We start from the raw sequence: 22,764 nt of genomic DNA on the forward strand, positions 1-22,764 counted from the left end.
AGCTGAGGTGTTTATTCACTTTGCAAATGATTTATTAAGCTGTATATATGTTTTACTTAAGTGTTATATTTCATAGTTTTAAAAGGTTTAAAAAACATAGAGAATACAGCCTGGGCATGGTGGCTCACACCTGTAATCCCAGCACTTTGGAAGGCCAAGACAGGAGGATCGAGTTCAGGAGTTCAAGACCAGCCTGAGCAACATGGCAAGACCTCATTTCTGCAAAAATTTTTTGAAAAATTTAGCCAGGCATGGTGGCATGTGCTTGTATAATCCCAGCTACTTGAGAGGCTGAGGTGAGAGGATGGCTTGAGCCCAGGAGGTAGAGGTTGCAGTGATCCCAGATGATGCCACTGCACTCCAGCCTGGTCGACAGAGCAAGACCCTGTCTCATATAACAACCACCAAAAAAAAAAAAAAAAAACAACCAATACAAATAAAAACAAAACTACCTTCTAAATAGGATTGGGCTTAATTTTGCTTTTCTTACAAACTAATCCAGCAGCAGTTAATAACCCAAAATATGAAGATAGGATTAAACTATTTTTCCACAAGAAAGTCATTTTTAAAACCCCTACCAGTTTGATAGGTGAAATAGGTAAATAAACCTACTTGCTCTTTTGTACTTAATTTCTAGATGGATTGAACATGTAACAATGTTTGTTACAATATTGTTTATTTATTGCCTATTCATGTTTCTTGCCCATAGAGTTATCTTTTTTTTTAATTGTAAGCATGAATAAGATAAGGGTATTAACTCCTTCACATATTTGCAGATATTTTTCTCAGATTGTCATTTTTCTCCCACATAGAAAAGCATTTCATTTTAAAATAATGAAATCTGTCTTCTGGTTTCCTTTTGCTGTGGACAGGAACTTTCACCACATTATCAAATTAATTTTCACCATATTCTGATTATTTTATGGTTTAATTTTTTTGCATTTAAAAAATTCATATGAATATATTTTTATATTTGGTATAAAATACAATTTAACAGTTTTTTTCTAAATTTTGTGTTACCTCATCACCATCTAAATGAATCTTTCTTTACTGATTTGGGATGCCATGTTTATCGTGTGCTAAATACTTCTGTAAATTCAGATTTTGTTTCAGGGCTTCCTTTCCCATAGGCCTTCCCATTTGTTACAATAACAATTTTTTTCTTTCTTTTTTTTTTTTTTTTTTGAGACAGAGTCTCACTCTGTCACCAGGCTGGAGTGCAGTGGTGCAATCTTGGCTCACTGCAACGTCCGCCTGCTGGATTCAAGCGATTCTCCTGCCTCAGCCTCCCAAGTAGCTGAGACTACAGGCGCGCACCACCATGCCCAGCTAATTTTCGTATTTTTGGTAGAGATGGGATTTCACCGTGTTGGCCAGGATGGTCTTGATCTCTTGACCTTGGGATCCACCCACCTCTGCCTCCCAAAGTGCTGGGATTACAGGCGTGAGCCACCACGCCCAGCCAACGACAATATTTTTAATTATTCCCTGTGGCCAGGCACAGTGGCTCAAGGCTGTAATCCCAGCACTTTGGGAGGCCAAGGCAGGAGGATAGCTTGAGCCCAGAAATTCCAGACCAGCCTGGGCAGCATAAGGCGACCCCCTGTCTCCAAAAAAAAAAATTTAAGAAATTAGCCAGATATGGTGGTACATACCCATAGTCCCAGGTCCTGAGGAGGCTAAGGTGGGAGAATCGCAAGTCCAGGAGGGCAAGGCTGCAGTGAGCCATGATTGCTCCACTGTACTCCAGCGTGGGTGACAGTGAGACCCTGTCTCAGGAAAAAAAAAAAAAAAAAAGGTCGGGTGCAGTGGCTCACGCCTGTAATCCCAGTATTTTGGAAGGCTGAGGCTGGCGGATCAACTGAGGTCGAGTTTGAGACCAGCCTGGCCAACATGATGAAACTCTGTCACTGTTAAAAATACAAAAAAATTTAGCCAGGTACAGTGGCATACCCCTGTAGTCCCAGCTACTCAGAAGGCTGAGGCAGGAGAATCACTTGAACCCAGGAAGCGGAGGTTGCAGTGAGCCAAGATCGCGCCTCTGCACTCCAGCCTGGGCAGCAGAGCGAGACTCCGTCTCAAAAAAATAAAATATTTCCCGGGGAGCCCATGGTAAAAATACAGTCTCTCTTAAAATAAGTTTAATCCAGTGTTAATTTTTAAGGCTTCAACTGAAATATATAAATGGTGTGTTACATGATCACAAATAGAGTGCATGTGTTTCTACTGAAACTTCAGAAACATAATATGACATCGACACTTCAGATATAGTTATTTTAAATCACATGTTTGAGACTATATATTAATACAGTAATTCTGTTCATTTTAAATGCTAGGCAATATAGCGTTGGATTTGAGGTTGTAACCGTTTCTACTGTAGGAGATCCTGGTCCCCATGGCTTTCTGAGGAAATCTAGTGGTGACTATAGGTAATGTTGGCATTTTTGTTGTATCTATTTTATACTTTACTTTTTGTGGCATCATCTTCTATAAACTTTATTCTCATTTTCTCTAAATATAGGTGTGGGTTTTGCTACCTGGAATTAGAAAATATACCTTCTGGGATCTTCAATATCATTCCTAGCACCTTTTTGCCTAAACAAGAAGGACCTTTCTTCTTGGACTTTAATAGCATTATCCCCATCAAGATCACACAACTTCAGTGATGGAGAAATCTCGTTACTGGCTTTTATACTTAACCAAACATCAGTTCTTCAAATAAGGACACAAATCTTCAGGACAGTAAGCAGAACAATCAGAATGAAATTAAATATCTAAAAACACATTACAGTGGAATCTGGTGCTTGTCAGGGTGTTTGGTAAGAACTGTATATAGTCAGAATTACCTAAATCACCTAGAGGTACCGTTTACATGGTTTTGTGTATATAGAGTTGGCTAGCATTTTAGGGGCCATTTTGTATAAAAAGTGCATATGATTAAGATTAGATTTAGTCATCACTGTGAGATGCCTTTGCTAAGAGGATAAAGGAACTGAGACCAGATGAGAAAAAGGATATAGATTCCTTGAGTGGAATAGTGGGCTAGATTAATATACTGAAATATTTCCATTGTTTCCCTTTTTTGCAGAGCATGTGGACATTAAACCTGCTTGATTCTACTATACATCTTGGGCAACTAATTACCAAATGAATTGTGCCACCATAATTGATTTTAATTTTGCATTATTTATTATTTTAAAATGTTGCCCAGTTGTTATGAAAGAATAAAGCTTTTAAATATAGACTACCTTAGCATGAAGATGCTCATGCCTAAGAACAAAAATTGTTGAGATTATCTCCCATTCAATCATGTAGCAAGAACTTAGAGAAATTCGCTACTGCGGTTTTTATTTTTAAAAAATAGTAATTGAGATATTGAAGACATTACAATTTAGTTTGTGTCGTCTTTTTTTAAATGGCTGTATTGTTCAGTGCTCTTGTGGCAGTGGCACTTTGAAGAAAATAGAGAATTTAATATATGGTGATTGGGATATGTAGCATTCAGAAAAAGTGAATTGCCAAGATACTGGTGTCATGTAAATTCCCAGTTTACATAAAAACCCATCAGGATAGAATGATGCTCAATATTTTAAAATTCTAAAAATAGGGTGGGATTTTTCATTGTCTCTACTTTATAATTGTCAGAACTTATTTTGTATTGCTACTACCTTAAATTGAAATAAAATGTTTATACTTATGGATATTGCATAGTTTAACTTAGATTTATTCAAAGATTTCATCTGTCATGTTTCATGTAAATGAGGATAGATTATTTGCATGAAAATATATATTTCAACAAAAATCTGTTCTTTACAGAATAGTGGTAGATTATTACACTAATGAGATTTCATTTTGGTAAATACTTCATGCTTTCAGTTTTAGCCTATTAATTTTAGGTGGACTAATTTAACTAGTTTTCTGTTACTCTTTAAAAAGAAAAAATCCAGAACATAAGAACTATATTATAAACACATGATTTGAACCTGTTGTGGTAAAGATCTTGTACAGGATGCAAACTGAAAACCTAATCCATCAAATGTATTAGAAGAGACCTATATGTGAACAACTTAACTGTGGCACTGATATTTCTATAATAGAGCTCTAAAAACATGCCACCAGTGTATGAATAAGGGAAAGATTAATTTTGGCTGGACCAATATAAAAAATTGTACTTGAAGAATTGATACTTTAACTTGGACCTTGAAGGAAAGGCTTCAAAAGACAGACTACTGACCATTATTGAGTGTTTACTATGTACCCAATGTGTATATTTTTCTTTTTACTCTTCCCAATAGCTGAATAAAGTATAGATACTATTATTTGTACTTCTTACAATTGAGGAAAGAAGCCTAAGAGATTAAGGTATTTGCCCCAGGTTTACAAGCCTTCTTCCCTGAGCCCTGATTGACCTGCTGTGTGTGTCTAATGACACCCACAGACACAGCCATCTAGTCGAGGGAGGGACAAGATCCAGACCTGTTATAGAGGGAGGAAAAACAATCCAGGCCCTTCAGAGGTTCTAAGTAACAGACAGACTAGTCAGGAGTTGTTAGAGAGGATGACTCAGGTTTCTAATTCAGCACATGGACAGATGCTCATAGCTTCACTGAAGGTAAGTTTTGACACATTAAATTGCCCAGAAAATCCAGATCTGGAATCAACGTGGCGTAGTAAGCAAGATCACCCAAAAAGTCAGGAGTCACATGTGAACTAAAGATGGTTAAGAACTGATTTGGGGGAAGCTTTTTAGAAAGTATTTCTAATTTTTAGAAAAAAATACATAGACTAACAGGAGATACAAGAAAACAAGGGGGTTGGAGGGGGATTTAAGAAGCCTAATGAACAGAATTCCCAGAAGAGTATAATTAAATGTCAAATGTGGTGGAGATAAAGAGGCCACAGTGACAGCAGTGGGGGCAGACTACGTAAAACTAGAGATTTGACTAGGTGATAGTGTGACAAGGGAGCCGTGGTCAAAAGGTGGTCTGCATCCCTTTCTGGTGTAGGAGAGACAGGTAGGCTGATGGGAAAGGGGATTGAGGCAGGAAACAAGAGAGAGTTTTAATGCCCAAATAAGGAATACTCTAGTGCTACTGACTGCCTAGGCTTTGTCTTTTGTAAAGACAAGGGAAAGAAAGCCCCAATGTTAGAAAATTCCATCCCACTTTCATTCTCTGCAAGTACTTAGAAATTTCTAGTTATTAGATTGTATAACTTGACTCTGCTGTAAAAACTTTATCCTAGTCTGGGCTATTTTCCAGATGGTGTTTTTTCTAGGCGGAAAAAGAATTGCCTCAATTGCAGGGAAGTTTTTGCTAATGGTAAGTCAAGCAAGTCTCAGTGTCTTTACTACAGGTTAAAGGGTGTGAGGAGATTTTATGAGAACTGAATGAACCCTGAAGGTCACTAGTCAAATTCAGGTATGCTGTTAAGTGTTCTTGTTTGAGACCAAATTACAAGACTGGCCAATTTTTGTATTCTTGGCAGAAACTGGGTTTCACCATGTTGCCCAGGCTGGTCTCAAACTCCTGGGCTCAAGTGATCCACCAACCTCAGCCTCCCAAAGTGCTGTGATTACAGGCATGAACCCTCGGGCCTGGCCGGCTGTTTAATGTTCTTAAATAGCACAAGGGACTTCTATGAACTTTCCTAGATGAAATATTAACTTCTAGGTAAAACACCTTTTGATACTGCAAAGGGTTATTTCTGAAACTTAAACCTTATGATTGGCCAACCAAGAACTTTTTCTCCACAGCATGCTTTAATAATGAAACGCAGATTAAGAGTCCAGCATTGTAACATTTCCACAGAGAAAGGATCCATCTGATTCTCAACTCTGAATGCACATTTGAATTCCCTCGGGGAGCTTTTAAAAGTAATGCCCAAGTGTACCCCCCAGTTAATTAAATAATTCTCTGGGGATGAGAGCTGACAGCAACACTTAAGCTTCCTAGGAGACGGCATGCAGTGTGCAGCCGAGGCCCACTCCTCCAGCGTCACCACCTCGTCTTTATTTTACTTATCTGCCACTGTGTTTCCTCACTGCCCGCAGCTTTAGTAGCAGCAAAAGTAGAATTCAAACCTTGGTAATCAAGGCTTAAATTATTACTATTCATGACCTTAATTGAAAATGATGACTGGTGAGCACAGCACTCCATGCTCTTCCTTATGGCAGAAGGGTTGCCTAGAAGATTTGGGCAATACTGGGAGTTATTTGAAGTCACAGAAAGTAGAAACTTTTCTCAAGCTGTTTTTATTACACTCAGTGTATTAAGACAAGTACAAAATAACCTTGTAATTAAGATACTGTATCAGTCAAAAAAGTCACTATTGTATGAAGAGATTTACAAATGACTAAAATATACAGGCTGTGACAGAATTAACAGTTTGAAAGAGGGTTACTTTTTTCTTTTAGAAATGCTAAATTTTCTTAACAAGACAAAAATACAGTGCTCTAAATATGCATTACCATGAAAACATTAAAGAAAAGCAGTCTTAACACTTACTACTATTAACAGCCTTTGCCAACACATGCCTGCCTACTCCCTTTCCTAACTTTAAAGAACAGTTTCCTCTAAGGAATACTAGTGCAGCATAACCCTTAAATAATTTCATTTATTTTTAACGTTAACAACCTACAGAGAAATTAACATCTTGTCAATCTAATAACAGTGGCAACCATTCTTCACATGCACTTCTCTTAGAATAAATCCCCTTGGCTGGCAGGATAAGGCTTATGCTGTAGAACCTTCTCCCCCACAGCCACAAATCCCCTTCTGTAAGTCCCTCCTACCCTCATCCCCCCCGGCATTCACCTTTCCCACCCCAAAAAGTGCAGCTCATGGTAGCCTTTCTAGAAAATGGTTTCAATGGGTATCCCAGAATACACACTTTTTTAAAAGCCCCCCTCTGAACACACCAGAGGCAGTGAACATGAATTATGTTCTTGGATTTTTTTTTTTAAGCCTCCACTGGGTCAAAAATATGTGCTCTTAATGCTTGAGTTTTTGCTTTGTGTGTGGGTTTTCTTTTTCGTTTAGATATCATGGAATAAAGTGGAGAGGACATCTCCATTTTCCCATACAAATTGAAGGGTGAGAAGAGAAAGAGAAGCAAGCTGTTGCCCCCACTTTGGCCTGGCTTCCCAGCCATCTTCCCAGCTCTGGTTCTTTCATAGGAACTAGTTATTGCTTCCACAATGCCATTACACGGAATGTTCCACAAAGGCTGTGAACCTGGTCACAGTCTACCCGCAGCAACAACTCTGCTCTGAAAAACCAGCCCAAGAGCTCTTACCCAGAAGAACAATCTTTAGCCCTCAAGGTCACTGAAACTTCATTAGAGCAGTTTAGAGTAGACGTGTAAGATTTGGCATATATTAAATGATTATTGGCACAATGTTCTCCAGTTCCATGTATAAATGTTGATATGCACATGGGCCAGGGCCCAGGATGAATCAGCCAATCTGCACCATTTTTATGTCAGCAATAATTCCATCTCTTCCCTTTGAGCACTGGAGGGAGAGCTGCTTCATCCGGTTCTCCAAGGCCTGGCCCTCAGGGGAGGTGTTGCTTTGGCTCTTACTGCTGCCACCACCGCCACTGCTATTGCTGAGGCCCCGGTTGTTGTTGGCTTTGTCACTTGTTTTATTCTCTGCCCCTTCTGCCCTGTCTCCTGTAGAAATACAAAGATTATCAAAAGTGAGTATTAACAATTCTAAGTCACTTGAGCTCAAACCAATCAGCTAACAGCCCTGTAGAATTCCCACTGTTGCCTACCGTGCCTATCAGAGAGGTTCTCAGTACATAATCATTTACTGCTTTTATTCCTTGTGATGTTTTATATATTCCTTAGCTATAGAGATGAAATTTGCCACATGGACTTTATAGCTGAGAAACAAACCTCTCTGCTGTGTGCTTGCCAAGGAGACTGTTCTGATGTGAGACACAGGACCTAAGCTCTACTTTATAGAAGCTGAGTGGAGCCAGGAGCTCCCTAGAACAGCACTTGGAAACAACCTCAGTGATCAATACTGACAACGCAACCACAGAGACCTGGTAATGCAGCATGGGGTCCCTGAGACCTGGCAGAGGTATGGAACGGCGCAACAGTCAGGCTACAGAGGCAGTGCGGCATCTGGGACAGGGTGAGAAGGCTGCTACTCACCTCGTTCTACTTCACATTCAGGGGAGGAGGCCCCGCTGCATTCACTTCGAGGGCCCAACACTGGGAACATCATCCCAAACTCTGACAGGGACACAGGGCTGGGCAGATCCAGGCTGCCAGGCCTCACAACCGCAGGGAACTGGTCAGGCATCTCAGACGGGCTTGTTGGTCCTGAACTAAAGCTGGACACAGACTGGGTTTCCGAGTCATCTTCAGACACAAAGTTGCTACAGCTGTCATCTTCAAAGGCCTCCGAGGCCACTAAGTTGAGAGAGAACACCAGTCACATGGGTTCTGTCACCTCCTCAAATACCACAAGTGCTTGCTGCTGGCAGGCAGCTAGACACAGTATGGGGACTGCAGAATCTCTACCTCTGAGTGCCTAATGAAGGAATGTGACTTCCCAAGCCTGAATGGCCAGCCTCTAAAGCAGCTGGAAGGGAAGCAGCTGGCAGCTGGATCCCATGGATATTAAGCGCCCTTCCAATAACCTTATAACCCTGCCAAGACATCAGTGTCACCAGACATTACCTAAAAATGGAAAATTAATTCAGCCACAAATTAGGACCTTTACTCCACCTCCGTCCCCCAAACAGATCCTCATGTGCACAGGAAGAGGTTCTGGTCCTCTGTAACATATCCCAAACAAAGCCAGCTGGACTCAGGCTTCTTTCTTAGGGCAATAGAAGCAAGAGCTGCTAGAAGAAACAGGCCAGCATGGAGTATCTGCTGGGACCTTTGTTATCTTCCAGGTAACTTCTGATCTCATAAAGAACACACTCAAAGTCTACCCACATCACCATTTTCTGCAAAAGAACAGAAATCCTTTACAATGCTCCGTAGCCACATTATTTGGTAGACCAAAATAACAAGGCGCAGACACATGTTATTCCCATGGTTTCAAAGCCTCTTTGGCCTTTAGCGGTTTTCCCTCAGCCTGCCCACAATCCCACTCCTTATTAGAACTTTCCCCTCTTCTCTTTAAAAACAGCCTTGTAGCATTCCATAAAGGTTTCTTACAAATGATAAGTACTGTAATGTTGGGGACAGAAAATAGGCTCAGACCTGAATTGAATCCCTAACTCCAAGACTTGCTGTGTGACCTTGATCAAGTTACTTTACCTCTGTAAGCATCATGATCCTCTCCATGCAGGGTTTGAGATGATGTATATATTAAAGTAACTCATACATAATAGTTGTTCAAATGATAGTTTCCTTTTCCTTTACCTTGAACCTAGCACTTAAATATTTGTTGAAGGAATTAAAGAACTCCTGAGGAAGGAGCTTGGGAAAGAGCCAACAGGGATTATTCCACAGGTAAGGAAAAGAAAGGAAGTGTGCAGAGACGGTGTTGGGTGGGTTTTCTTGATGAGCATGACAGAAACCAAGTCAAACTTCTATCAGTTTTCCAGGGGGTGGCCCTGGGAAAAGAGGTCTCTATGATCAGATGCCAGTGAGAGCCACCATTTACTGAGTGCCTCTTGGGTGTCAGGGATTGATTCATGTAATCTGAACCACCACCCTACACAATGCATAGTATACAGTAGATACCATCATGCTCTCCATTTTACAGGTGAAGAAACTGAAATACAGAGTTGGGCCCTTGCCCACATTATGCACTAGTAATGATGTAAAGGCAGATTTGAATCAAATCTGATTCCAAAGGTCCCTATCTTAGACAGCTCTTCTTTCCTGCAGGACTTCTCAGCCTTGAATGTTCTAATGTGTACTTTGACTTTCAAAGAGGAGTGAAGGTGTAACGTTCCCAATTTATTTGACCACAGAATCCTGACTTCGAGGAACACTTAGTACCATCTTGATGAACACAGTGTTCCATAAAACATGGGAAGCCACCAGAAACAGCCCTCAGGCCTGCCCAACTCTGAGACCTTTCAGTGATGGCCAGAGAAAGTGAGGACCCTGGGAAACAAATCACACAGTCTGGTATCTCCCCATGTACCCAGTGGAGCCCCTGACTTACCAGAAATGGCATCAGGCTCAGGTTTGCTCCCTGGCAGATCCTCCACAGATGTGCTGCTGCCCTCAGCCCCAACACCGCATCCCCGAGGCCCCATGGCACTGGAGCGCCGCCGCTCGTGGATCTCATCTGAGATCATCTCCAGGTTCTTCAGGGCCATCTTGTATTCGCCTTTTGCCAAGGTCAATTTGGCCTGCAGGTCGTCCACAGTCTTTTTCAGTTGCTGGTCGAGAGAACAGGAGACTAAGTGAAGACTACCCTGTTAGCCTTAAGATGCTTTCTGAATGACAGGTTCAAGTACATTTTCTGCCCATCATTCTACTTCAAGGAATGTTCCAAGACATGACTGAAGACCTGATTACCATTATAACTGCTATTCATTCACCAGACAAAATCAGCCACTACCATCCCCAGATACCATCCAGGTGACAAGCTCTGATATCCAACAACTCTCACTGGTGGAATAAACCCCCATCAGGGAAGCAAAAATGGGCAAACACACCCAAGTCCCACAGTCTAGACATCTGGTTCCCAGTACAGTGGTTCTCAAACTTGAACTTGCATCAAAATCCCCTTGAGTGTTAAGACTCAGCTCACTGGACTCCAACCTCTGAGTTTCTGATTCAATCGGTCTAGAGTGGGACCTGGTCTATCAGGTCTCCAGGTGATGGTGATGCTGCTAGTCCTAAAAGCATGCTGTGAGAACCACTGGCCTCGTACAACAGAGAAAGTGACTGAACAGCAGTTACAGAGGTTCAGAGACGAATGAAGACCCAACCAAGACAATTTTGAGGTCTGAAAACTCAGTAAAGCATGTGTCTCTCCACTTTCCCCTTATAGCAAGTGGCCCATTTGATATTCTGCTGCCCCAGAAAAGTGAAGCTTTGAGTGTAGAAAAATCCCATCAGTGACAAAAGCCCAAAGCTACACATACCTCAAGCTGCACGTAGTACTTTGCCTTGAGTTCAAAATAAGGCCTGCAGAAGACAGGAAGGAAAACCATCAGAGTAATATAATACAGTAACCACAGTCAACTCCACAAGATGAAAAAGAGGCATCAGCTACCACTGGCCAGGTCATCCTTCCAATATTTAGTAAATTCTAACAAGGCCATGGCATGTGAGTGATGCTCCTAGCTTTGGAGACTAATTGACAGACACCAGATAGAACAACTGGGCTCACCCAGTGCTATACTGACAGGAGGCCCATCTCAAGACACAGGGAAGCCACACACACATATCCTGGGGACTCTGCAACCTAGCTCATATTCCTCCTGTGTGGGAAGGCTGTTCAGGGCCACACGGGTTATACCCAGCAGTAAGGGTGGCCTGGATCTACTCTCCTAACGAAGTTGATTCCCCAGGGATGAAAAGCAGATGAGGCTGGAGAAGGGCTGCTTAAACCTTCTCCTCTACTGAAGTCAACTGGGGAAGAGAGAGAAGCACCACACCTCCCTCACAGCACAGCAAGGCCACCACTAGGAGGGGGTCTCAGGTTGGTCCTCCTGAACCTGTCCAAAGACTGGAGTTGTTAGTTGGCCAACTCAGCCACATAATGGGCACAAGAAATGCCAGTATCCTAGCAGTTCCCTTGGTTCTGGGTCAGCCAAAAGAGCTTGGCTCTTTTTTAGGAACTTTGGTGCCTGAACATTAAGAGTAGATCATTGCTTTATTCTTGAGCTGTTCAGCCTCCATGAAGCTCTCAAGTCCTGCATCCTGAGGATCCAGATGGATGACAAGGACACAGGACTGCCATTGGTAGGTATGAAAATCCTGAAACTTGGGGAGAAAGTGGGGTGTATAAGTTCTCTCGTGACCAAAAGGAGCACAAGGTGAGGAGTATGTGTGTGAATGGGCATCGGAGGGCACAGGGAAGATGTCCCAGCAAAAGCAACATGAGCATCCATGCAAGGGAGTGTGGCTGGAAACGCAGGGTGGGCATGGAGGTGGCCTGGAAGCCACTCCATGGAATGCACAGATGTATATTTTATCCTTTGGGCAGACAGGAGCCGCCCAAGACTATGATCTGTCCCTATACTCTTCTTGGAGTCTGAGAAGGCTGGCAAAGTACAATCACAAGATTTATTTTCTTAAACAGGTTAATGGATGATATGTGATGTGTGTGCAGTGGGAGTTAGTGGTCTTTTGAGAAAAGACCCACCATATTCACAACAAAGGAAGCAGCATCAAAGGCTGCTCCTCAACCTTCTTGGGTGTTGCCATATGGATGATGCCTGGGCTTGCCCAGAGCAGGCACAGGTCCTACAGCAACCCTTACCACCTCGTGCCTCCCCTGCAGAAAAATGCCGTATACACGTCTGCTACTTAGCTCTCAAGAGATCAGCCCCTGACACACCAAAAACCAAACCAAAACAAAAATACACTAGTCAATTAAGTGCAATAATAAATGGTTAAATGCTATTCCTCTGCACGTATGTGTACATATGTATGTTGGAAGAGTGTGAGCAGAAACCAAAGAAAAGTCAAGCCTGGGAGAAGGTACTGGGGAGTAGTACAGAGCCTAGGAGGACCAGACTCTTCCTTGCCCCCGTCTCTTCCTCACTGAATTGTCACCATTCCCTCACTTGCATGAGAACTGGGCATCTGCCAAACTTCCAACTGCCCGGCCCCTCCTGGCTGGGGCTGTGACCATGCCTGGAAGACAGGCCTTCAGTAGCCCTGCACAGCCCGCTCTGGGTCTACCTTTGGCTGTTAAGTCTAGGTCATCATAAGTCGTCCTCCTTTTGCTAGGAGGCCCAGGAACTGGGAATGAAGCGGGGGCTTGTCCCCAAGAGAGGGTACACAGTTGTGCCTGCCCACCATTATCAATGTTGTATAAAAACATACAGGGCTGTAGTCAGAAGAGATTGGGGGAAAAAAAATACTAAAGCCAGTCTTACAGCATTTTATCAGCTCTTGATCACAGGAAACATGCATTGTGAACACAGCTCATCCCTATTACACTGACAGATAAATTGAGGGATAGGGCCTTGTCCACACTATCAACCACAGACCCGAGTGTACAGCGTGAATTTACCAAATCTCAGCCAGTGGGCCATTTAATAATGTGCCTTTGAAATTCCTTTTTCTGTGTTTCCTAACTCAATCATATCTAGAGCAGCCCACCCCTTAGCATCCTCTGCCTCGGGGGGTCATAGAATATTAGGGGGCAAGAGAGCCTGAGCAGGGGCTCTGGTGAGGCCCCAGGGTCTATCTACATCAAAGGACTACTCAGGATGGTCCTTGAGTGCGTGACATACAAAAGGCTGAGCAGATGCAGACTAGGATAGCCGCACGGCCCAGGGAAGGCCGTGTCCAGACTTACTTGGACTTGTTGATGGCTCTTTTGAGTTTCTTCTCCAGTTGTCGCATGCGGCCCATGGCGGCGTTGTACCTGGCTGCTGTCTCCTTATGCACCAGCTCGCTCCTGGTCTTGGTCTGCTCCGCCTCCATGACCTTCAAACAACAGCAGAGTTCAGCCCAGTCCAGCCCAGAACAGCCCCTGCTTGGAATATTACATCATTTTTCAAAAAATGTTCTTTGGCCGGGTGTGGTGACTCACACGTGTAATCCCAGCACTTTGGGAGGCCAAGGTGGGTGGATCACGAGGTCAGGAGATCAGGACCATCCTAGTCAACATGGTGAAACCCATCGCTACTAAAAATACAAAAATCAGCTAGGCCTGGTGGTGTGCTCCTGTAGTCCCTGCTACTCAGGAGGCTAAGGCAGAAGAATCACTTGAACCCGGAGGCGGAGGGTGCAGTGAGCTATCATGCCACTGCACCTGGGCGACAGAGACTGTCTCAAAAATAAAAATACTCTGGGCAGTGCGCGGTGGCTCACGCCTGTAATCATAGCCCTTTGGCAGGCTGAGGCGGGTGGATCACCTGAGGTCAGGAGTTTGAGACCAGCCTGGCCAACATGGTGAAACCCCGTCTCTACTAAAAATACAAAAATTAGCTGGGCATGGTGGCGCGTGCCTGTAGTCCCAGCTACTTGAAAGGCTGAGGCAGGAGAATCACTTGAATCCAGGAGATGAAGGTTGCAGTGAGCCGAGATCGCACCACTGCACTCCATCCTGGGCAACAGAGCAAGACTCTATCTCAAAATATATATATACATATAAATATCGATATCTATATCTAGATACATATTTGAGCAAATCAGTGGTCAGACTAAGAATAAACCAGCTTCCCAATAGTGGTTTTCTTTTCCTATTGATCTATTTTGAAAAGATCTTGTGAGGCAAGATTAAATAGCTAAATTGGCTGTGGCAATGACTGAGAAAATGGAAAAACAAAAAGAAAATTTTGAACTATTTTCTGATTCAACAGATGTCCACTTTCTTCTCAGGTTCCTGGATCTAAGTAGCCACCTAGAGCTCCTCCCGTTCACACCTTGGGGCAGGGGCCTGATGGGCAGGCAAATGGCCAGACAGCAGCAGTGGGAACCTGAGACGGGGAACCTAATGAGGAGACCACCAAAACCAAGAACTAGCAAACCAGGCACGACGGCACTCAAGCCAGCAAAGCAGCCATGACTTCCGTTGTTTGGTCCTTTCCCAAATATTCTGAACTAGTTGGCTGTGCACAGAAGAACTCAGGATCCAGAAGGGGCAAACTTTACATTTAAGCAATTAAAACCCAGTCATTCACATCAGATTTTGAGGTACACAAACATTTGTGAGCAGAAGACAAGTCAGAGTTCTGGTGGGAACACTGTTAAGTCTGTTGAAAAAAATGAGTTACAAAACCAATACTCAAGGGCCCTCAATGGCCAAAAAAAAAAAAAAAAAAAAAAAAAAAAAGCAGCTCAGAGGCCCAGTCCCACAGACATGGGCAATGTTAGTTCTCTCCTTGCTTACCTAAAGAAAAACACCAGAACAAGGCCTGCCTTGAAGAAAGGAGGGAAACAAACCGCAGTTCAGGCCACATAAGCAGCTTGCAATTTCTTTCCCGGTCTTCTTCCTACCACTCCCAGTGTTATAAAATAAACCAGAGAGACAGTAGAGGTTAGGCTAAAGGATTCTGCTCTATTCTCTGGTGAGCGTCCGAGAGGAGGCCAGAGGGCTCATGGTCACTAGTCGACCCCGTAGAACAATTTTAGGGAGGTACCACCACGTCTTTAGTTCACAGTTAAAAGACAAGGCCACAGAAGAAAGCTGCCAGTGTTCTACCACCTCCTCCAGTCAACAGCCACAATCAGCCCTAGGATAGTTTACTTATAATAAGGATTTTTAAAGGTACCATGAAAAATTATGAAAGACTTTTATATGGGCATTAAAAATTACAGGGCGTCCTGTCTAGGGCACCCTTCCAGGCTATCTCTGACTTTGTCTCGAAGCTATTTTACAACCCTGTAAGTTGTAGAAAACTGACAGTAATACAAATGGGGTTTTTTCCCCAGAGAAATGAAGATGAACTGTGTCCCAGATGCATTGGATTACTGACTGCCCTGTAATAGTCCATTTTGTATCTGTTGGTAATTCATTTCAGCATTCTTGGTTTTCTATGAGTTTGTATTTTTTTGAATTCAAGAATTGTAACATCTCATTAGATCCCTCCTTATTTAATAGAAAATATTTGACACGAGAACATTTTATATTTGTATCCCAATTATGCTTTTACCTTCTTAAAAATATCTTTTAACAAAGGCTTCAGTGCTTCAGATAATTTTTAAAAACCACAGAATAAAAGAGAAGAAAAATAGGAGGGAACTGAGCTAAACTGGCATGAGGTGACATGCTTGCTCACATGACTTCTAAACCAAGACCAAAGGGCTAAGAGAATCCTTTCCCTTTGCTTCCAAAACCAGTTATTTCACAAGGAAACAAAATGCACTAAAAATATCTCATGCTTGATACTTGGGGAAACAGCGGTAAACTTAAGGATTTACTGGTATAACCTTTATGAAAACTCAAACCTTCAGGTTCATCAAAGACAACATGTTGGGGGTGACTGTTTTATTACAAAAGGATCCAATGAAAGGTTTACCTTTAAGGAGCTGTCAGAATGCATTTTCAATAGACTTGTAGAAGCTGTAATTTGAGGCTCCTGTACAGAAAGAGTCCCCTGTAAGAAGCAAGGTTCTTGCCATCTGCACACAGGCCCTCATTCTGTCTTGGCCTCTAGGCTGCAAGCAGAAGCACAGGCTTTCTACAATAAAACACTCGGAAAACTCCGAGCACATGGCAATATTGGCAGTGAAAACTGAAGAAGTGGCCAGCATGTCACTATCCCCTGCTTCACCCTACTACCACATCCTGCCCCTATCGCCCCACTTCTCATGTATATACAAAACCTCCAGTGAAGCCAGGTGTGATGGGGCTCATGCCTGGAATCCCAGCACTTTGGGAGGCCAGGGCGGGCAGATCACTTGAGGTCAGGAGTTCGAGACCAGCCTGGCCAACGTGGTGAAACCCCGTCTCTACTAAAAATACAAAAATTAGCTGGGTGTGGTGGTGGGTGCCTGTAGTCCCAGCTCCTCAGGAGGCTGAGGCAGGAGAGAAGCTTGAACCTGGGAGGCGGAGGATGCAATCAGTCAAGATGGTGCCGCTGCACTCCAGCCTGAGCGACAGGGCGAGACTCCATCTCTCTCTCTCACACACACCCTCCAGCTCTTGGAAGAGACCTCCACACAACTCAGCTTCCCGCCTTGAGGAAGAAGGTCACTGAGCATGTCGCCTTGGTTACCTCTCCTAGGTAATCAAGGAGTTTCTCCATCTACAGCCTAGCATCAGGCATAAGCTGTGTGCAATGATGTGGGTCGGGTGTGGTGGGATAAGAAAGGAGGAGGGCGGCTGAGGGGTAGGAGTGGCAAACTGCACCCCGCACTCCGGAGCAGTCAGATGCTGAAGATCAACGGACCACAGAGATACTGCTCAGCCCCGGACCCTGCTCATGTCAGTTCACAGAAGATAGCAAACAGCCAGCACCTTCCTGCATGGGCACCACTGGGCACTGAATGGGTGTTTCAGTCTGGCTTAGCACAGCCTCTGTGGGGTCCCACACCAGCAGAATGGCCCAACCTGCTTCGTAGACATTCACCAGGCACAGCCCCTCAGCCTCCCATTATGGCTTTCTCGACTCTCCAATCTCCAAAACCTTTGTACCCTCAGTTACACTCCCAACATCTCTTCCAACATCATAGAGCTGCAGTCAGGGGCCTCCTTGCCCAGGGAGGCAATCTCACTGTCTGCTCAGAACCTCCATTCTGACTGTTTCAGACTGTTTTCTGATTCTTACTGCGTCCTTGGGCAATGAGACCTAAGAACGTGCTGCTTCCCACTGTGTGGAAGGGAGGCGGTTCATACCCACCACCGTCAGGGAGGCTGTCCTGAGCAGCTCCTCACCTGCCATCCCAGGCTCATATCCACTGTGGACCAGGAGAAGGGCTGGCCTTGCGTCGTGTCCTCTCCAGCAACTGCCTGCCGCCGGTTCAGAAACAGTTCGTACCTCTCATTTCCAAGTCACATTTCCCGCTTCCGCTGTCTGAGCTCTTTCAGCAGACATCAGAAAAGCCAGTTTCTCCCTCCCAGAATGCCAGCCCTCCTCTCTCAGAGGATGAAAAGCTATCACCTTCCCATAAAGGCTACTTCAAGGCCAAAACAGCCACGGCTGAAGGGGCCTATGCGGCCCAAGCTCCCTAGCTGGGGAGCAGCAGGGACCCCGGGCCCTGTGCCCCAAGGAAGGCTGCTCAACTGCAGGCTTGGCACCTCTGCCACAGGCTACTTGTACTTTCCAGAGTCCTCATCAACCCCAGCACAGAGCAGAAAACTGATCCTTTGTCTCTGTCTGCGGCACTGCATGTGGCCTAACAGAGCACACCAGGGCTCCTGCCACCTCCTAGTACATCGGCTTCAGCCACGGCTCCAAGTGTGGCTGCCTGATGTCACCCCAGGAAATGTGAGAGGCCGCACAGATGGTCTTGGGCACGTTACGTGGGAACCCCAGTGCCCCACTGTGCCTGGAGGGATCGTGTAGTCCAAGCCACTGCCATTTCTTCAAAGACAGCCCTGGGCCTTTCTGAGCACAGAATTTTCCTTTAGTAGACCCTAAAGTAATACTTTGGAAGAAGAGGGTGAGATGAAGGTCCCTTGCTCTAAAGAAACAAGCATCCTAGAGTACCCAGAAGGCAGACAAGGGAGGAGACATTCTCTAGCCCTTTCATCATGCAGCTTTCAGCTGGCTGAGCATGCCAGGCCTGTGAGGCTCTAGGAGGGGTCAACACGAGCACCGCTGGGGGAAATGCTAAGTCCAGAGAGTTCCCAGTTACTCGACACTGTTTCAAAGCCAACCATGCAAGTGTGTGTCCTGGAGAAAGAATTATGTTCTGCATCATCCATCACAGTCGGAAAGCCTGCTCTGTATTCTGAACTTCTGAGTGGCACAGGGACGTGATGGGGGAAAGCTTCGCCACAGGCTTTGTCTCTTGCTGGTGTCTGTTTTTAACTGTTCCATGAGGGGCATTTCCAGCCTATGCAACTGTGAAGGGATCTGGGAAAAGGAACATCAGCTCCAAGGTGGAAATCCTGGCATGTGACCCGAAACACCTGCCAATCTGCAGAGGTTGCCCCCAAGCCGAAGAAAACCAAAAGGGCCCTTCCCTTCAGTGGCCACAGAGAAGGCACATATCAGCTGACCCCCCCCGACCCTCCTGGGGCCCTATGGAGTCCTCATGACCTCAGGAGTACAGGGCCATCTTGTACAGTCCCACAGGTCTTGCACTGCACAACTCCAAAAAGTGCTATTCCCAAAGTCTGCGGTGTGAACGGATGCCCTGAGTTACACACTGTGGAGGCCTTGGGGACACCACTCCTTGGGAGGCCACCCACCATCTATTGGGGCCTTAGCACTTAAAAATGAGGGATACACAAAGCAGAAGCATGGTTTATCTTTAAAGAACAGATTAAATGACTTCTGAAATGCTTGCTTATAGGCTGACATGGGTCTCCAGCTGGGGTGACCGAAGGGCGAAAAGGAAAAGTGGCCCTTCAGCTAATTTCTTGGAAGACACTACCTTACATTTTGTCCTTTTCATATCTATTGGACTTTGGCTTGTGAACTTCTAATATTTCCAGCCACCCCTTCCATTTTTCTCAAGATGACCCAAAAAAGCTGTTTCCAGCCCATGTCTAGCTCCGTGAGCATTACACCCACTAGGGGGCAGGAGGCACACAAAGCAAAGCACAGCCGAGTCTCAGGCTGCAGACAGAGATGCATAAAGTCAACGTGGATTTGACTCTTGAAGTCATTTGTGTGTCAAGCTTTCTATTTAAGGAAGCACAAGGCCACCTTTAATTATCAGATCCCCCAGGACTTGAGCCACTGCGACAGGTGACATTTAAAAGGGAAATCCTGTTGGCATTAACCTGCTGACTTTTCTATTCCAGCCCCCTAGACGGCTTTCTTAAGGAGTCACCAAGACCTCTTGCAACCCCCTGTCTGCTCTGTACAGGGTCTTATTGGAGCTGCTGAAGCCACAGGTCAGCTCACTCACCCACCCTGCAGCAAACCAGTCCTACATTGGTTTTCCAGGCACTGGGGATCTAGACAGAGAATGCGGAGGGGCACAATGGACCCAGGCTGGTGTGGGGGGACACCAGGAACATGAGCCTGGGCAGCCCAGGAGCCAAGCCTGGAAGGGCAAAGAGGTATCCAGGAATAGGCTGCATGACTTGTAAGAAACCCGATAGAGTTAGGCAGGGGTAAGCAAGTACTGCTGAGCCAAGAACTGTCCCTAGCTGCTATGGTCTGAACATCTGTGTCCTCTCAAAATTCTTACGTTGAAACTGATCCCCAGTGTGAGGGTATTTGGAGGTAGGGCCTTTGGGAAGTGATGAGGTAATGAGGGTGGAACCCTCATGAATGAGATGAGTGACCTTATAAGCTCATGTACCCCTTCCACCGTGTTAGGACATGGAAAAGACGGTCATCTGTGAACCAAGAAACAGGCCCTCATGAGACACTGAATCTACCAATGTCCTGATCTTGCACTTCTCATCCTCCAGAACTGTGAAAAATAAATTTCTATTGTTTACAAACCACCCTGCTTATGGTATTTTGTTTAGTATTTTGTCTTGGCCTGAACAGACTAAGGCACTGCCATTTTTGGCTCTGAGTAATGCAGCCAGAGAGGTGGTCATGGGAGCCGGTAAAGAACCCAATATAATGGCATAAAACCCAGCCAGCCAAGCTGCGGGTAAGGATCTCACGCCGTCCGCTTCCTTTGTGCCTGTCAACTCCCTGAATCCCAGCCCAGAAGGCCTGTCCTGAGTACACACCTGATTCTGGTCTAATCTGCCATGACCCCTGCCTTCCTCCGACAGCACATACCCGAAGTGCAGCCCCCGTGTAGGGCTGTTCATCAAGGTCTCCCCATCACAGATTCTAAACCCCGCCAGTATGCTGGGGTTCCGTGGGAGCAGACCCCGGAAAACAACCAGGTCCCTCTGGAAGCCCGAGTCCACAATCAACACCCTTTGGGGATGACCCAAACCAGACAAACCTCAGGCAACATAAGGGAAAGAACAGCTCTTGCTGTCACGGAGAGACACTGTGACTCATTCTGGAGCACTGGCTTCGTACCAAGTGCAGCCAAGAGACCACACGAAGATGACAACCTGTGATGTTCAGAGTGTTTTCAGGCAGCACGCCTGGGAGTCGAGTCTGTTACCTCCGTTCGGGGGAAGCCAGCGCGCATGCACGTGCACACCCCCACAGCACACCCGGCCATGACTCATACCCTCTGAGTGGCGTGATTCAGCATCTCCTGCCAGGCGGAGTCGAACTGCCGCTTGTCATCCTCCAGCAGCCGCTGCTCGGCCAGGGAGATGGTCTCCTTGGCGGCACGGAGCACCTCGGTGGCCCTCTGGAAGTCCTGAGTGGCTTTCTGAGCTTCCAGCTGAGCCTGTGTGAGAAAGAATCCTCATGAGGCCTCAGGAAATGGCGGGGACTCACCACGGTCCATTTTACCTTTCAAAAAATAAGCATCGCAAGGACCAGAACAAGCTCATCTCTGCCTCTTCACTCCCGACACCCACAGGCCCTCAGAGATGCCAGACAGGGCAATGGACCCCTGATGGGGGAGTGGGCGCCAAATCAGTGAGCGGACAGTTTCCACAGTTCTGGGCCCAATGGATGAGATACACACGTCAGCCCTTGGCCAGAATCGGACATGGCAAACCAGCCCATGGTGGGACAGGTACAGCCAACCCCACGGCCTTTCTCAGAAGCTCTGCCTCACTAATGAGGTCAAGGTGGATACAGTAGTCCTGTCACCGTCCCTGCCCAGATCTGTGGCTCGATTCATGGCAAGTCAGAACCAGAACCCCGGAGATCATGGTCCAAAGACTTCACTCCGTAGCTGAGAGGACACGGCCTTTCCTGAGATCACACAGCTGACTAGAAGCAGAGCTGTGCCAGACTCCGGGCAGTAGGAGCTCCAGCCCAGCACTGCCCCTCTGCCAGAGAGGCCCCCACTCAACTCACACCCACTGACTCCAGCGACAGGCCAAGTATGCCACCAGGCAGGCAAAGAGAAGGACCTCATTAATTAAAACAACATGGTCCCTGCTTTCAAGGAGCATCAGGTGGGAGAAGCAATACCAACTGTCGCTGACCACATGTCTAGAGCTGCCACCACGACATGCGTCTACTGATTGTTCAAAATGCGATTAATCCCGGCCGGTTGCAGTGGCTCACACCTGTAATCCCCAGCACTGTGGGAGGCGGGCAGATCACTTGAGGTCAGGAATTGAAGACCAGCCTGGCCAACATGGTGAAACCCTGTCTCTACTAAAAATACAAAAATTAGCCAGGCATGGTGGCAGGTGCCTATAATCCCAGCTACTTGGGAGGCTGAGGCAGAAGAATCACTTGAACTTAGGAGAAGGAGGCTGCACTGAGCTGAGATTGTACCACTGCACTCCAGCCTGGGTGACAAGAGTGAGACTCCATCTCAAAACAAAAAAGTGATTAATCCCAATTGAATGTAAGACATCCCTAATCTTAAAGACTTAGGACACACACAAAAAAAAGAATGTTAAATATCTCAATAATTTTTATTACATGATGAGATATTTTGGATATACTAAATTAAATAAAATATATTATTAAAATTAATTTCAAGTGGGTGCAATGGATCCCACCTATATCCCAGCACTTTGGGGGGCCAAGGCAGGAGGACCACTTGAGGCCAGGTATTCAAGACCAGCCTGGGAAACACAGCAAGACCCCACTTCTGGAAAAAATTAAAAACTTATCCGAGCATGGTGGCACATGGCTGCATTCCCTGTTCCTTGGGAGGCTGAGGCAGGAGGATCACTTGAGGTTACAGTGAACTATGATTATGCTGCTGCACTCCAGCCCGAGTAACACAATGAGACCCTGCTTCTTAAATAAATAAAATTTAAAAATTAAATTCACAGGCTGGGCACACTGGCTCAAACCTGTAACCCCAGCACTTTGGGAGGCCAAGGCAGGAGGATCACAAGGTCAGCAGTTTGAAACCAGCCTGGCCAACATGGCAAAACCCTATCTCTACTAAAAATACAAAACTTAGCCGGGTGTGGTGGCACACGCCTGTAGTCCCAGCTACTCGGAAGGCTGAGGCAGAAGAATC

General features: G+C 45.4%; 2 protein-coding genes across 2 annotated transcripts in view; one reads left to right on the forward strand and one right to left on the reverse strand.

Annotated features, from left to right (window-relative positions):
* Positions 1-4,316, forward strand: part of CAPN7 (calpain 7) — a 47,054-nt gene extending 42,738 nt beyond the window's left edge. The window contains exons 20-21 of the mRNA XM_025377542.1: positions 2,337-2,429; positions 2,522-4,316. Of these exons, the coding sequence (XP_025233327.1) occupies positions 2,337-2,429; positions 2,522-2,666 (238 nt within the window). The 3' untranslated portion in view covers positions 2,667-4,316. The remainder of the gene's footprint in view (positions 1-2,336; positions 2,430-2,521) is intronic.
* A 1,921-nt stretch (positions 4,317-6,237) lies between these two features.
* SH3BP5 (SH3 domain binding protein 5) overlaps positions 6,238-22,764 on the reverse strand; it is a 76,804-nt gene continuing 60,277 nt past the window's right edge. The window contains exons 4-9 of the mRNA XM_025376324.1: positions 20,887-21,051; positions 13,469-13,599; positions 11,079-11,121; positions 10,148-10,367; positions 8,167-8,427; positions 6,238-7,674 (exon numbers count right to left, since the gene is read on the reverse strand). Coding sequence (XP_025232109.1) covers positions 7,457-7,674; positions 8,167-8,427; positions 10,148-10,367; positions 11,079-11,121; positions 13,469-13,599; positions 20,887-21,051 — 1,038 coding nt within the window. The 3' untranslated portion in view covers positions 6,238-7,456. The remainder of the gene's footprint in view (positions 7,675-8,166; positions 8,428-10,147; positions 10,368-11,078; positions 11,122-13,468; positions 13,600-20,886; positions 21,052-22,764) is intronic.

Source organism: Theropithecus gelada, chromosome 2 (genome assembly GCF_003255815.1).
Source record: "Theropithecus gelada isolate Dixy chromosome 2, Tgel_1.0, whole genome shotgun sequence".
In the NCBI taxonomy this organism is placed as follows: Eukaryota; Metazoa; Chordata; class Mammalia; order Primates; family Cercopithecidae; genus Theropithecus; species Theropithecus gelada.